The sequence below is a fragment of the Castor canadensis genome, chromosome 7 (genome assembly GCF_047511655.1).
Source record: "Castor canadensis chromosome 7, mCasCan1.hap1v2, whole genome shotgun sequence".
NCBI classification, from domain to species: Eukaryota; Metazoa; Chordata; class Mammalia; order Rodentia; family Castoridae; genus Castor; species Castor canadensis.
Window position 1 is genome coordinate 143,572,146 of NC_133392.1, and position 14,301 is coordinate 143,586,446.

The 14,301-nt window shown below is 50.6% G+C and overlaps 1 protein-coding gene across 1 annotated transcript in view; it reads right to left on the reverse strand.

Moving 5' to 3' along the window:
* Rps6ka1 (ribosomal protein S6 kinase A1) overlaps nucleotides 1–9,124 on the reverse strand; it is a 40,852-nt gene extending 31,728 nt beyond the window's left edge. Inside the window, exons 1-2 of the mRNA XM_020158756.2 lie at nucleotides 8,900–9,124; nucleotides 2,387–2,431 (exon numbers count right to left, since the gene is read on the reverse strand). Of these exons, the coding sequence (XP_020014345.1) occupies nucleotides 2,387–2,431; nucleotides 8,900–8,962 (108 nt within the window). The 5' untranslated portion in view covers nucleotides 8,963–9,124. The remainder of the gene's footprint in view (nucleotides 1–2,386; nucleotides 2,432–8,899) is intronic.
* Nucleotides 9,125–14,301: the final 5,177 nt, after the last annotated feature.

Here is a 14,301-nt window from a genome sequence, read left to right on the forward strand (position 1 = left end):
TCTCCTACTGCTCAAATCCTACCATCCAAAGCCCAGTCAAATGCTAGCTACTCGAGGAAGGTGGCTATGTGCCCCAGACGCCACCCAACACTTCCTCCTCCACCACATACAACAGGTCCATGTGCAGCCTCAAGCTCAGCTGCCACCAGCTGGGGCTGAGATAGGCTCATGTCATCATGCCACTGAGAGACATGTGGGTACCTGGAAGTGGTACACACCTCTGCTCAGCATGAAGCCTGGCCCAGAACGGAGGTCCCATGTGCCAGTGGCCATGTTCGTCCCCCATCCTAGCACCTACTACATTGCTCTCCTGTCTCCACCCTCCCTCCAAGACTGGGAGGTCCCTGAGGCTGGGGGATGTTGACATCATTTTGGGGTCTCTCAGTGCCACAATAGGGTGCACCAATTGTCTAATGCAGAGTAAGCTACCAGCTCTTTCCACTGCACAAAGTGATGAGGTCCTGACCACAGGCTGAGTGCCCCCTGGTGTATTAGGCCAGAAGTGGGCACCAGTGGATGGAGCAACACAGACAGATAAGCAGATGCCCAGGGCTGGCACTAGGGGTCACAGATAACCAATGCTCCTCCTCTTCCACTCTGGATTTCCTGACTTAGGAGCAATATAGGCTCTGTAGTCAAATAAAATTTGGCTTCATCACCTACCAGCTATGGGATGTTGGGCCTTAATTGGCTCATCTATACAATATTGCTAGTAATGACCTCTACTGCCAAGTGGGTAGTGAGAACTAAACGCAAAGCTTCTTGTTTGGTGCTGGGCATGGGTCCAGCTCTTTCTCTTACTTCATGAGGCATCTGAGATTCTCACTGCTCCACCAACTCCAGCCTTGTCTCCCTTTTCACCAGGATCTTCTGCTCCAGGGCAGAAGCCAAAGGCTGGAGAGTAAATGAAGGTTCCTTGCCCTGGCAAGCTCCTGTCCTCTTCCCATAACTGGAGAGCCCCTCTGACTCTTGAAGGGAGAAGCTGCACTTACCAACAGCTCCCTGAAAGCTGCAAGCAACTCTGTGACCCCTAGAACCTCAATACAAAGATGTGAAACCCTGGTTCTCTATTGGGAGGCAACAACTCCATTTTGTTACTAGAAAACTCAGGGCTGCTCCTTTGTGGGAGAAGACAGGGGCAGAGACAAACCAAGGGGTCTAGGACACATGGCTTACTGGCTCCCATGACTCTGTTGTCACAGAAACCAATGCTGAGGGGGTGGGAGCCTATTTCTCTCACCTTGCCCCACCCCACCCAGCTCAGTTACCTTATCTTAGGAAGCTGAGTCAAGGTAAACACCAGGACCAACCCTGACTCCATCAAAGGTCAAGTCTAAGGTAGGTCTGCTGCTCAGCAGACACAGGCTTAGAAGGTAAGGTCACAGGCAGGAAGTTGAGCTAAGCAATGTACCAGAGCATGACAATGCTGGTGGTAAAGCCACTGTGTGCCAGGCAGTTTGTCCTTCACATCACTCCTGTGTGAAAGACACTGCTTTTCCCAATATACAAATGAGGACACTGAGACTCAGAAGGGAGAAGAGCTTTGGGGCAAATGGTGAGGGTGGAGTTGGAACTTGAACCCAGGTTTGCCCATGTTAGGTCTCTGCCCAGTGGCTTCCAAAGTCCTTCCACAGCCACCATCTCCCATGACATGACCTCACAGCTATCTGAGAGTTGTGTGTGGTCCTTCCCACTGCAAAGATGAGAAAGTCAAGGCCTAGGGAGAACAAGGGACCCACAGAAATTCACACACAATCATCTGACCTCTGATACTTTTGGCAATACAAAACCAGTAACAGGGTCTGAAGAGCTGGTACGAAGGAGCCCTGGGGAAGCAAAGAGAGCAGAGGAGGGGGAATGTTCCTCAGCCTAAGAAGACGAAGCCCCAAGAAGCCATCCATCAACCTCTGTGCCTGCTTAGGCTGGAGATGCCACCAGATTCCCTTAGAACCACCATCCCAGCTCATGGGCCCAGATGTTTCTAGGCTTGGGTCAGGCCTGGCACTATAAGGAGATCAGGGGAGGCCCTGAGGCTCTCCCATTACTCCTTAGGCCCTCTCCCTAGAGCTGTCCACACCCCATGAATAAATAAACTAAGGAAGGTCTGGGTGACAAGTAACCAGAGTTCGAGCCTGGATCCTGCTTCTGATCTTTTCCTGGTCGCAGTGCCCTCACCTATGACACAGGAAGATTGGAGCAAGTGGATTCTATGCCCAGAGCTGCTGAAAGGATTAGATGCCATCAGTGCAGTAAGGCTAAGCCACGCAAAGGGATGAGAAGCTAAGGTCCTCATATCCATGTGGGGCAAGGGCAGAACTCTCTCTTCCAAGGCCACGCAAACAGTAGCCCCATGTCCCCAGCACAGAACACTGGCCCTGGTCCTCACCTTGGATGACTGAAGTCCAGCTTCTTCCCCCAAGGCCTGGCCATTCTGGAAAAGAGAAGGGAAATTGGGATCACTATCAGAACTTACCTACATGGAGAAAGATGCACTCTAGGATACCCCAACAGTCTGGCTGCTCCCAACAGTTAGGGAGGGGATGGAGGGGATCAGAAATTCTGGGTGGGCCCCCTCCATCTCCACTTTCACAGTGGGTGTGCAGGGTATGCACAACCAAGTCCTCTAGCAATAGCCCCTCACAGAACACTCCTGGAGCCAGCCTTCCCTCCCTCCTGCTTTCTGCTTCACAAAAAAAAGATGAGTCTTTCATCTTTAAAGACTCAACAAGAAGGAAGGGACATGGATAGCCCAGTGTGACATTTTGCAAACTACTCAACTGCAGGAGGCTTCAGTTTTTCAATCTGTAACATGAGGGTAATTAACCTGACCTCCCAGAGCCACTGCAAAGGTGGAAGGAGACAAAGTCTGGGCAAGTGTTCAGTCCAGAGATGGCTCTGCCCTAGCCTTGCCCTACTGTGGGACCCTTCCTTTCCCTTGTCAGGAAGAGTGATAGCTGCTTCCACCATGCCCCTGCATTCCTTCACTGTAACACTTGTCACATTGTAGGGACTATTTACACACAGATCTGCCCTTCCCAATAAATGAGAAGTCCTGAGAGTGCAGAGATGAGTCTTGGTGCTGACAGCTGCTCTTCTGAGCCCTTGCTGCATGCCAGGCTGGGCTCAGTGCCTCACACCTGTGGTACCATTTAATCCTCATGGCAGCCCTGGGAGGTAGGCCCTGGCTCTGTTGTTGAAGGAGGAAGCCAAGGCTCAGATGGGGCTAGTGATGATACCTAACGCCATCAAAAAAAGCAGGGACTCAGAAATCTGGTGCAAAATCTAAGAACTGCTCAGTATAGTTCTGTTGTAGAGCTGCCTGCACCCCAGCCAGGAAGCTATCTGCAGGGAGAGGCAGGCACTGGAGCCTACCTCCCAGCAGTCCTGTTTCTTCCAGGTGGGAACTAAACACCCTGAGATATACCAGACCCAGCCCATCTGTTTCCCATGTGCTGGGAGATGAGTAACCTACCATACCTGGGCCTGAAGAAACTGCCCCATCCCTCCTGGCACGGGGTGTTATGAGGCAGACAGTAGGTTCTGAACAGCTAGTGAGGCCCAGCCTAGAACAGGTTGGGACTTTGGAGCCAGGAGCTTGGTCCACAGTGCAGTTGTGGCCTTGCTTGGCAGCAGCAAACACAGCTGTGCTCTGCCCATTACATAATCTCCCTGCCTCTGGACAGCTCCCTCCTGCCACTCCAGGACATCCTTCCTATCCCCTGGCCCCCCTTTAGTGCCCCTAATCCTCCCCAGGGGCTAAGTATTCTACAGGACCCTCTGCACCCACTCCCCAGACTGGAAAGAAAGGACAGGTTGGTCAGGGCCCAAGGGCTGGGGTGGGCAGGGATGTTTTTGTAGATGGAATTCCAGTTCACCCAGCATTCTAGACTCAACATGGGAATTGATCCACACATGATCACAAACAGCCTATCCACCAGCCCCTGCTCTGGCTCTCCCCACTCCAAACCCTGGTCCTTCCCCAAATTAAGATGCCCATTGTACTCAACTCACTCAGTCACTCAATATTTACTAAGAACTTTCTGTGGTTCAGGCTCCAAACCCTCTGTGAGTGGCAACAAAATCCTCATTGCCTATAGAATAAAGTCCCAGCTCCTTAGCATGAAATTTAAGATCACCATCTCCAACTGCTCAGTATAATGATTAGGAATGTGGCTGGGCACCAGTGGCTCATGGTTGCAATCCTATCTACACAGAAGGCAGAGATCAGGAGAATCGAGGTTCAAAGCCAGCCCAGGCAAATGGTCAGTGAGACCCTATTTTGAAAAAACCCATCACAGGGCTGGTGAAGTGGGTCAAGTGGCAGAGTGCCTGCCTAGCAAGTGTGAGGCCCTGAGTTCAAACCCCAGTGTTGCCAAAAGAAAGGGAAAAAAAAAAAAAACTGATAAGAAAAAAACCAGCACAAAAAGGGCTGTCAGAGTAGCTGAAGGTATAGGCCCTGAGTTCAAACCCAATATCACAAAAAAGAAAAAAAAAAAAAACCCACAGCTGGTGAAATGGCTCAAGTGGTAGAGCACCTGCCTAGAATGTAGTGGAACCTGACCTTGTAGGTTCAAATTCTAGCTTCTTGAACTAGGGGCGTGGTTCAAGTGGTAGAACACCTATCTAGCAAGCACAAAGTCCTGAGTTCAAACCCCAGGTACTGCCAAAAAAAGGAATCAAATTTTGGCTTCTATCATCTGCATGACCCTGAGAAGGTCACTTTATTTCTCAGGGCTTCAGTTTCCTCATCTGTGAAATGGAGATAAAAGTAACATACCTTATCGGGTGACTGCTAAAACAAATGAAATAATGCCTATAAATACATATGCCTGGCATGTGATTGGTCAATAAACAATAGCCATTGTTATTACTGGATCCTACTTTGAGCTAAACTGAAAACCTGAGACCTCAAGAAATTCATTTGTTTTATACCCCTAAACATTTGCACAGTGCTTCACTCTATCAAGAAAAAATTTCCTGCCTTTTCACTTTGGCAAACTCCTAGTCTTGCAGAGCTGAATTCAAATACTGCTTCCTCTGTACACACAGCCTCAAGTTCTTCCTCCTCTCCTCTGCCCCACAGTACTAAGCACACAGAAGGTTAACTCAGGAGGAGGCAATGTCTTGCTCATCCTAGGCTCCTTGGCACTGGGCCAGGGTCCAGCAGCTAGTTTGTCAAATGAAAAGTCAATCCAGCAAAGACAGCGAGGAGGCCAGACCAAGTTCTATTACTCCCATTTTTCAGCTGAGGCTCAGACTTAAGGGAGTCAAAGTTCCTCAACTAGCAGGTGGCAGTCATAGGACCATAACCCAGTCATGTGGCAGCAAGCCTAGACCCCTGATGAGGGAGGGAAAGAAGAGGTGTGCATACCCAGAGGTATCTGTTTCTTGAGCTTGAATGATTCAGGGGATGCCCCCAGTACCTGTTTGGCTGGGTCTGTAGCCTGGGTGCCATTGTCATGGAACCCTATGCCTCTAACAGCTGATCCACCAGGTTTCTAGAGGGAAGTGGGCAGCCCTAGAGAAAGGGTTGAGGGGTGCAGAGAGGATCACAGAAGAGCATGGGCCTTGGGAAGTCATCTGCCCTTCTGGCCTAATGATGGAAAGAACCTAACCCATGCCCATCCTTAACGGTACAACCACAAAGACACAGACACTAACTGTGGCTCTGCCAGTCACTGCCTTGGGTCTGTCATTACTTTTCAGAAATCTCAGTTTCCTCCTCTGTACTATGAGGGCAGGTCTGTCTTGTTGATAGCTATTCCTTGGAATAGTACATGTCACATTAGTGCTGAATGAATCAATGGGAACAATGATGCTGACTATAGAATACTGAATGAAGTCCTTGTCTAAAAAGCCTAGGGACAGGGATATAGCTCAGAGGTAGTTGCACAAAATCCCAGGTTCAATCCCAAGCATAACCAAAAACAAAAACAAATCAGCAAACTGGTGCTGGTGCCTCATGCCTGTAATCCCAGCTATTTGGGAGACTGAGCAAACCTGGACTGAGGATCCAGGTTTGAGGCCAGCCTGAGCAAATAGTTTGTGAGACCTTATCTCCAAAATAACCAAAATAAGCAAAAATGGACTGGAAGTGTGGCACAAGTGGTAGAGTGCCTGCTTTGCAAGCATGAAGCCCTAAATTCCAAACCCCAGTGCCACAAAAGAAAAAAAAAAAAAGTCTGGGAAGACCCTCTGGCATCTTAGAGAATAGATCCACTTTCCTTCTTCCTCGAAAAGCACTTACTCATAAGGACAGCTGCTCAGGATCCCCAAACAACTGCACCCTCTTTCCCAAGCAACTCTGTTTTGGGGAGAGGGGCCCAGGGCAGTTTGTGGAGGAGCTGAGCAGCAGAGCAGATGGAGAAAAACAGCATGTGCCTCACAGGCAGGAAGCAGCCCCAGGAGCTGGGTTCTAAGCCCAGCACTGGCAGCCCTGTGCATGGCTAGAGGCTGAGGGCCAGGTGCCAGGGCACTGCCAGCCCTCAGCAAAGGCTGGACAAGGGCCCTGCAGGATAAGGGAGTCTGCCAACATCCGGAGCTGTTCTTGGAGTACCTTCCACCTGGTCCCATTTGAACCCAGTCCATGCCCATGCATTTGGTGGAAGGCAGCAAGAAATCTAAGTTCAAATCTTGGCTCTGACATGCCAGTTTTCCTCTCTGACTTCAATTGTCCCTTCTGAAAATGGGGGTAATTATCCCTATCTTGAGAAGTTGACATAGGTGAAACAGGGTGAATGGCAGACAAAGTTCTGTGACAGGACCAGGCCTGGGGACAAGGCTATTGCTTTCAGCAGGATCAGGAAATGCCCAGACAGAATCATCACCTACACTTGCAATGGGTATACTCCACCTAGGTCACACCCTGGGCCAAACCCTGCCTCACAGTAGTCTATTTTCGGTAGCATCACTGGGAGGGCAGGGCAGAGTTGATCCCAGGCTTCTGCCAAATGCCCTCTCCAGTTCCTTACCTTCCTCCCTTCTAGGCAGGAGCTGCTGGTGATGGTGCCTGTACCTGCAGGTCAGGCCACTGTATCATTTACATGTCACCTGGGCTAAGAACAGCAAGGCCCTGTTCTTCAGTGAGAACAGCCCAACCCTGACTGTCCCATAGCTCCTGTTACCCAAACAATAACACCCAGTCTTCTGGCACCTCCATAGAAATGGGAAGGAGACACAGGCAGCATTACCCAGACTCTGCACCCTCTGAAGGCCCAGCGAACAGAACTAGAATCTAGTTCTTCCCACTGGAGAAACAGAGGCCCAAACAGGCCGAAGACTGACTGACTGAGGGTCACAGAGTGAAGCTCCTGGAGAAATACTCCCCCTACCCTGGGAAATTTGCCAGTTTCCTTTCACAGAATTCAGGTGTAATAGTACTCAAACTGAGATGAGTTTCCGGTTTAAGGTGGCCTCTCTTGAAGCTGGCCCTTGCCTCAGGATTTCCCAAAAGGAAGCAGGAAGTGGTGCCCTGGAGAATGAAGTTCTTGGGTGTCTACCCTCCCTACTAGTGCTGGAGGGGGGGTGCCGAGGGGGTCCTCTGGGCTAAGTCCCTCCCCACCTCTACCTTCTCTGGAGGCCTAGGTTGCAATGGGCACGCCTGGGCAAAGGAAGCCATCTCTGAGCCAACCCCCCAGGCCTTGCCCCACAGTCCTGGGAGCTGGCGGGGGGTAGTAGGGGCTGCAGAGGGTAGTGTTCCTCACTAGGAGGGTGAGTCAGCGAGAGAACCTCTGTGCAGCTGTATAGGGCCTGTAAAAACCCCATGGCATGGATCCCAGAGCAATTTACTCCAAATTGCGCCTTCAGGTTGGTTACCTAATCCTGCCGCGCCCACCCTCCAATAGCCACTGCTGGCCATCCCTTTAAAGGGGCAGCACACTCTGGGTGCTGGTGACCTAGCCTTCTCTTCTGATCGCCACCTGTGGTCCTGCCAGTCAGGGCACAAGGTGTCTACCCTAGGTGAGAGAGGATGGGGGCAGGGAACTCAAGCCAGGAGAAAAATCACCTAGTCTACTGAGTCATTTCAGGTATCCACACCTTCTCTGTGCCCCCGCCCCCAAACAGTTCCCCTTAAGGGAGAATTTCACTTGCCTTCTTCCCAACATGAAGCCAGGGGAAAGTTTTCAACCTGCTGGTTCAGGTCTTGACCTTGACCTTAGGGTCATAGAGCACTGGAAAAACTAGCCTTCTGCCTAGCACCACAGAGCCCTCAAAGAAGAACAGGAACTGTCTCTGGGAGAAATGAAGTTTTGGAAGGGGCACAGGGAGGGAGGCAGACACAAGGTCTCCCCCTTAAGGAATAAATTTCACCAAGGTCTAGGGCTTTCCCCACTCTCTTCTGCACAGCCCGGGGCAGGGGACACCAGGAGTCCTTTGGCCCTATCCGTAGGGCAAAGGAAACCAGGAGTATGAGCTCCGCAGGGGTGGTGTCATTTCATATTCCACAACTGCCAGGAGTCCAGAGGGGCAACCCACCCAGGGTCAGCGGAAAAGTGAGAGCTCTTGGAAGAGGGCACTGGGAGAAGTGAGGGGTCCCATGATCCTTATCGCTAGTAGAATCCCAGAATCCTAGACATCTGACCCAAACCCTGCCTGTCTGCACTAATGGTGGACCTCTGACAGCTCCCCAAAACTGACGGGTAGGACAGATCCTAGGGGTGGGTGTGGATCTTAGCGTTCCATGGGGTCCCTCTCTCCTGGCTATGGAAGGGAGGCACTCAGCGCTTGGCGGAACTGTCCCCTGCACACGCACACTCAAAGCACAGGGGGGTGGAGCCGAACAGTGGGCAAGAGATCGGAGGGCACTTGCTGGGCTGCAGCGGCGCCGCGGGCCGCCCCGCCCCTGTGCGGATCCGGGCTCGCCGGCCGCCGGCGCCCGTTCCCCGCCCCGCTCACTCACCTCCGGGTCCAGCGGCACCAGCTCCATAAGCGGCCAGGGCTCCTTGAGCTGGGCGAGCGGCATCGCGCAGCCGCTGGGCCGCCCGCGCTCCTCCCGCGGCCCCGGTTGCGTCGCCTCCCAGCCCCAGGGTCCCTAGCTCTGCACCCCAACCCCTGCGCACCCCAGAGACCCTCGCGCTCTGGCTGGGCCGTCCACCGCCGCCGCGGCACTCGCACTTCGGCTCTCTCCGTCACCCGGCGCCGCCGCGCCCATTGGCTACCTGAGAGGGGGCGGGGCTTCTGGGGGCCCCGCCCCAGCCCCCGCGGCGCGGCATTCCCGGCGCGGACCCCCGCCCTCGCCGCGCCGGGAGCCGGATCCGGCCAGCACGCTGAGCCCCTGTGCCGCGCTCGGCCTCGCCCACGAAAGCCCTTCTGGCCCCTCCCACTCCTGCTGTGTCCCCCCTAGCCCTCTGCAGACCATTCCCCCCGGCAGCTCTCCTCACTATGCTCCTATGGAATCCCAACCCCGACGTTCCTTCTCCCTCCAGCGCTGGGAAAGGGGGGAGGGGAAGCTTCCCATCCCCCTGCATTCACACAGGGTGTCCTGGGTCGGATCTAGGCAGTCTTGAGAGTATCCTGGGCCCGGCTGTCCTCAGGCCCCTACCTCACCAAGCCCTATAGATCCCCCTCCCTTCTATAAGCTTCCGTGCTTCCTGGGATCTCCAGGTGATCTCGATGCTCCGGTCCCACCGTCAGGACCACAGCGCCCCCAGGGTGATTTCTTAAAACATTTTTTTTTTTTTTTTGCCGTCTGTATTGTGTCCTGTCATTTGAGGACGCTCCTTTCAGGAGGCCGGCCCAGCTCTGGTCTGGTTTGGTCTTGCGGCCCAATGAGGAGGGCAGGGTCCAGGCTTCCAGGAACCACGACGCTTGGCGAGACTTGGAGGGAAAACAGCCAGGAAGAGGGATTCACCTATCAAGATTCAGCCTCCACCTAAATAGGTCTTGGGGTCCAGGTGTGGTAAGATTTATTTGCAGGTGAGATTGCGGAGGGATGAACTGTCTGGTTTAACAGAAAGAAAACTGGTCAGTTCTTTGCAAAATTGCTCTAAGAAAGGGGGCTGGCAAGAAATGTTCATCAGAAGCCTCCTTAGAGCTAGGCTTCATCTACATGTGATTTCCTTTTTCTTTTATCTTTTGGTGCTGGGCTGGAACCCAGGGCCTTGCATGCTAAGCACACACTGTATCACTGAGCTATGGCGCCCAGCTCGTATGTGATTTTCTTGAAAGCTCGCCACCAGATATTTTACAAATTATGAAACAGGCTCAGAAAGATAAAATGACTTACTCAAGGTCGCACAGCAGGTCTAGATTACATTAATGCTTTAAACATCAAAGTGGGGCCAGGCACCGGTGGCTCCTTCCTGTAATCTTAGCTACTTAGGAGGCTAAGATTGGGAAGAGCGCAGCTCTGGCAAAATAACCAAAGCAAAATGGACTGTGAGGTGTGGCTCAAGCAGTAGAGCGCTGCTTTGAAAGCATGAAGCCCTGAGTTCAAACCCAACACCCCCCAAAAAAATCAAAGTGAACCTGCAGGGTGTAGCTCAGTGATAGAGTATTTGCCTAGCCTGTGTGAAGCCCTGAGTTTGGTCCCCAGCACCACAAACTAAATAAGTACAAATAAAATTAATTTAACTTGAGAGTCTGAATTTAACAGGAGGATGACAAGTTTGAGGCCAGCCTGGGCTACATGGCACCGCCCTGTCACCAAAATAAATAAATAAGTAAATAAATAAAAATTTTAAAAATCAAAGTGGATGATGATCTCTCTCATGAGCATATGCTCCCCTATTCTATGACTTCCCCAGGGCAAGACCTCCACTATTGAACTGAGTTTTGAGTGGAAAGGGTTTTGAACCCCACAAATCTGGATTAAATCCCAACTCTGCCACTTCCTTAATACTGTGGAACTCATTTTTCAAAACTCATTTTCCTTATCTGTAAAATGGAAATTATAATCCTAACCTTTCAGGTATATAGTGAGGACAAGTTCATTCTAATTCAATAAATGACTTATAGCTGTCAATTACATACCAGACCCTCCTCCTGAACTTCTGTTGTAAACCAAGCTTCCTGGATATGGTGGTGCACACCTGTAATCCCAGCACTCAGAAGATGAGGCAGGAGGATGGTGAGTTCAAGGCCATCTGGGCTAAATAGCAAGACCCTGTCTAAAAAAAAAAAATTACAAATAAAGAGTAAGGCCTTCTTCTAGATGTAACTAATATAATAATGGATAAAACAGCCCTTGCTCTCATGGGGTTTGCATTCATTCGTGTGTTATTAAGCAACTAATCACAGCTCATAGTAACAGAGCACTTCCTATGAGCCAGGCACTCTGCTAAGCACTTTTCCTGAATCTGTGCAGTGTAATATAAGGTAGGTGCTATTATTCCCAGTGTACACATGAGGCCACTGAGGACAGAGAAGTTAAGCATCTTATTCTCTGGGTCTCTCCAAGGTCACACAGCTAAAAAAGGGTAGAGCTGAGAGACAACCTGAGTCTGGCTCCAGAGTTCATTCTCATTCACCAGCTCTCCAGCCTCTGATAAGGACAGGAGAAGACTAGACTAAAGGCAGCCTGGACTGAGGTGTCAGCCATTATGGACATCAATGGCAGTATCACACAGCTCATTTGCTTAAGATCTGTTTGTGATGCTCCAAGCTCTGCTGCTCTGGGCTGGTGTTGTAATGCTTGAGAAGACTTTATTAAATAATTATCTGTTATTTATTTGAATGCCTAAATTTAACTGGGTACCCTGCATTTTGATTTGCTCAATCAAATAATCCTATTCAGGGCTTATTGCACACAGGTACCAAAAGATCAGTTTGCAGCCAGTCATGTTTGAAACACTTAGAGAGAAGGGACAGTGAGACCCAGGGAATGAGGATGAGGGGCTGGGCAAAGGAGACAAGTAGATGGATGGGAGTGGAAGAGGTGAGGTAAGCTACAGTGGTTCTTACCTTTAGTCTCCCTGCTTTCTGGGCCCTGACCCTCTTCCTTCCCTCCCTCTCAGGAATCTCCCTCTGGGGCTGAGTAGGTGGTGTTCTTTCAGCTTTTTATGAATCAGTTTCACCTCCCATGTCCTCTCTCCCCAAGGGTGTTGGAGAGGCAGTAGAACATCCTGGCAAGAGGGACACCCAGAAGATACTTGGGCTCTACCTGGGGCACTTAGGAAGGTCAACTTGCCATCTGTCCCTGGAGAAGGGACAGTAGTCACTTAGCAGAGAGCAATAGCCCTAAAGCACCAACACACCCATATCTCAGCTTGACTCACGCCTGGCACCACCTCTCTCTAGGTTCCAGCCACAGGTACTTTATCCTGACACAGGCTTTTTGCACAAGCTGCTCCTTATACTTGAAACAGTTTCTCTCCTTCAAGCCATCTCAGCTCCATAATCACTTCTTCCAGGATGTCTTCCCTCACTTCCCTGTTACACATATCTACAGCAACAGACACTTCCCCACAGTGCTTTTCAGAGTTAGACTTTCACCGTTTTTATGTGATTATTTGGTTAACATCTGGCCTTTCAATTAGACTGAACTCTGAGAGGGCAGCAATTGGGTCCTCCCTAGTACACAGATATTCAAAGCAGGTAGAGCACCTGCTTAGCATGCATGCGGTCCTGGGATCCATCCGTAATATGTATACAATCACACAAAAAGTGATAGGTCCAGTATCACCCAGCTATGAAATTGTAATTCACACCCAGGCAGGCTGACCCCATGTTCTGAGATGGTCCACCCCAAGTGCTGGATATTAATCATAATAATACTGAGGATTAGAACAGGCTGTTCTGGGTGGTTACTTGAGGTGTTTGTTAAATGAGTGACTCATAAATGTAAAAGGCTTTGCTGGACACAGTGAGGTCATTATTCTGTACTTTGTTGAAGAGGTTACTTTGGCAGGGAGCAGGGACCAAACTGATGGGCTAGGGGCTGGGTTTGGGTTCCTCTGTGACAGCCTGTGTTTGTTGGATGGGGGTTGCCCTGGAGACTTGGCCTGTCATTATTACTGTTTCTTAGCCTCTCAGTAGAAAAGGGTCTTAGCACAAGAGTCTCCTAACAGCAGGTAGAACAGGGTGAGTTAAATAACCATAATGGTAGTTACCTTTAACAAATGATTACAGTATCCTAGAACTGGGCTAAGCATTTAGATAATATTCATCACAACTATGAAGCCTTATTGAGTCCCTTCCATCCTTCCTTCCACTGCTGGGGATCAAACCCAGGGCCTCATGCATGTAAGGCAAGGCCTCTACCACTAGGCTACATCCTTAGCTGTATGAGGGCTTATTGAGAAGGAACCAGGTGGCCTGCCTGGAGCTGAGTGTTTTACAAGCAAGAGCCCATCAAATGACCCCAGCAAAGCCATGAGATACTGTCTCCCTTCACCAGGTGAGAAGGCTCAGAGGGGAATGAGATTGCCCACAGTCAGACAGCTAGTAAGTATTGCAGCTGAGCTGGGAACCTTCCTTTCTCAGACCTGAAAGCCAGTGCTCTGAACCTCTTCACTAACTGAGCTCAGAAGGGAACTCAGGGGTACTCAGTGTGCAGATACCGGGAAATAGTAATGAGGGAGGGAGAAGGTGTATTGAGTACCTTGTCTAGGTTTGAGAGAGAGGATGGTGCCCCTCTCCAGCTTGAATTCCTCCTGCAGTCCCCCATCACACTTCAAACAAAACCCAAAACCACAGCTGGAGGCATAGCTCAAGTTGTAGAGCACTTGCCTAGCAAAAATTCAAACCCCAGTACCATGAAAAACAAACAAGCCAGGCACTGGTGGCTCATGCCTGTAATCCTAGTTACTTGGGTAACTGAGATATGGAAGATTGAGGTTTGAGGCCAGCCTGGACAATAGTTCAAAAATAACCAGAACAAAGTGGGCTGGAGGTGTGTCTCAAGCAGTAGAGTGACTTACTGCTTTGAAAGTGCAAAGCCCTAAGTTCAAACCCCAGTCCTGCCAAACAAACAAAACAAAACAAAAAAATGCAAAGCTTTTTGCCAAGCCTGCAAAGCCCCATAGGACCAGTCCCTGCTCCCTTGGCACCTCCTCTCCTGCCATCTGCCCTGGCTCACTGCCCTCCTGCCACCAGGCAACCTTGCTGCTTAATGCACATGCCAAGTAATCTCTCACCTCAACTTGTTACTTGTCCTGCTGTGCACTCCACCTGGAATGTTCTTTTTCCAGCTCTTGGAGTTCACGCTCTCACTTTAGCCATACTTCTGCTCCAATGTCACCTCCTCAGTGAGGACTGAGTCTACTTAAAACCTCCCCATCAAAGGCATCTTGCAGGCTAATCTTTTCTTGTGGCATGCCTGTCCTCAGGGAATCATATCGCATATTCCTACCTGTTTGCTTC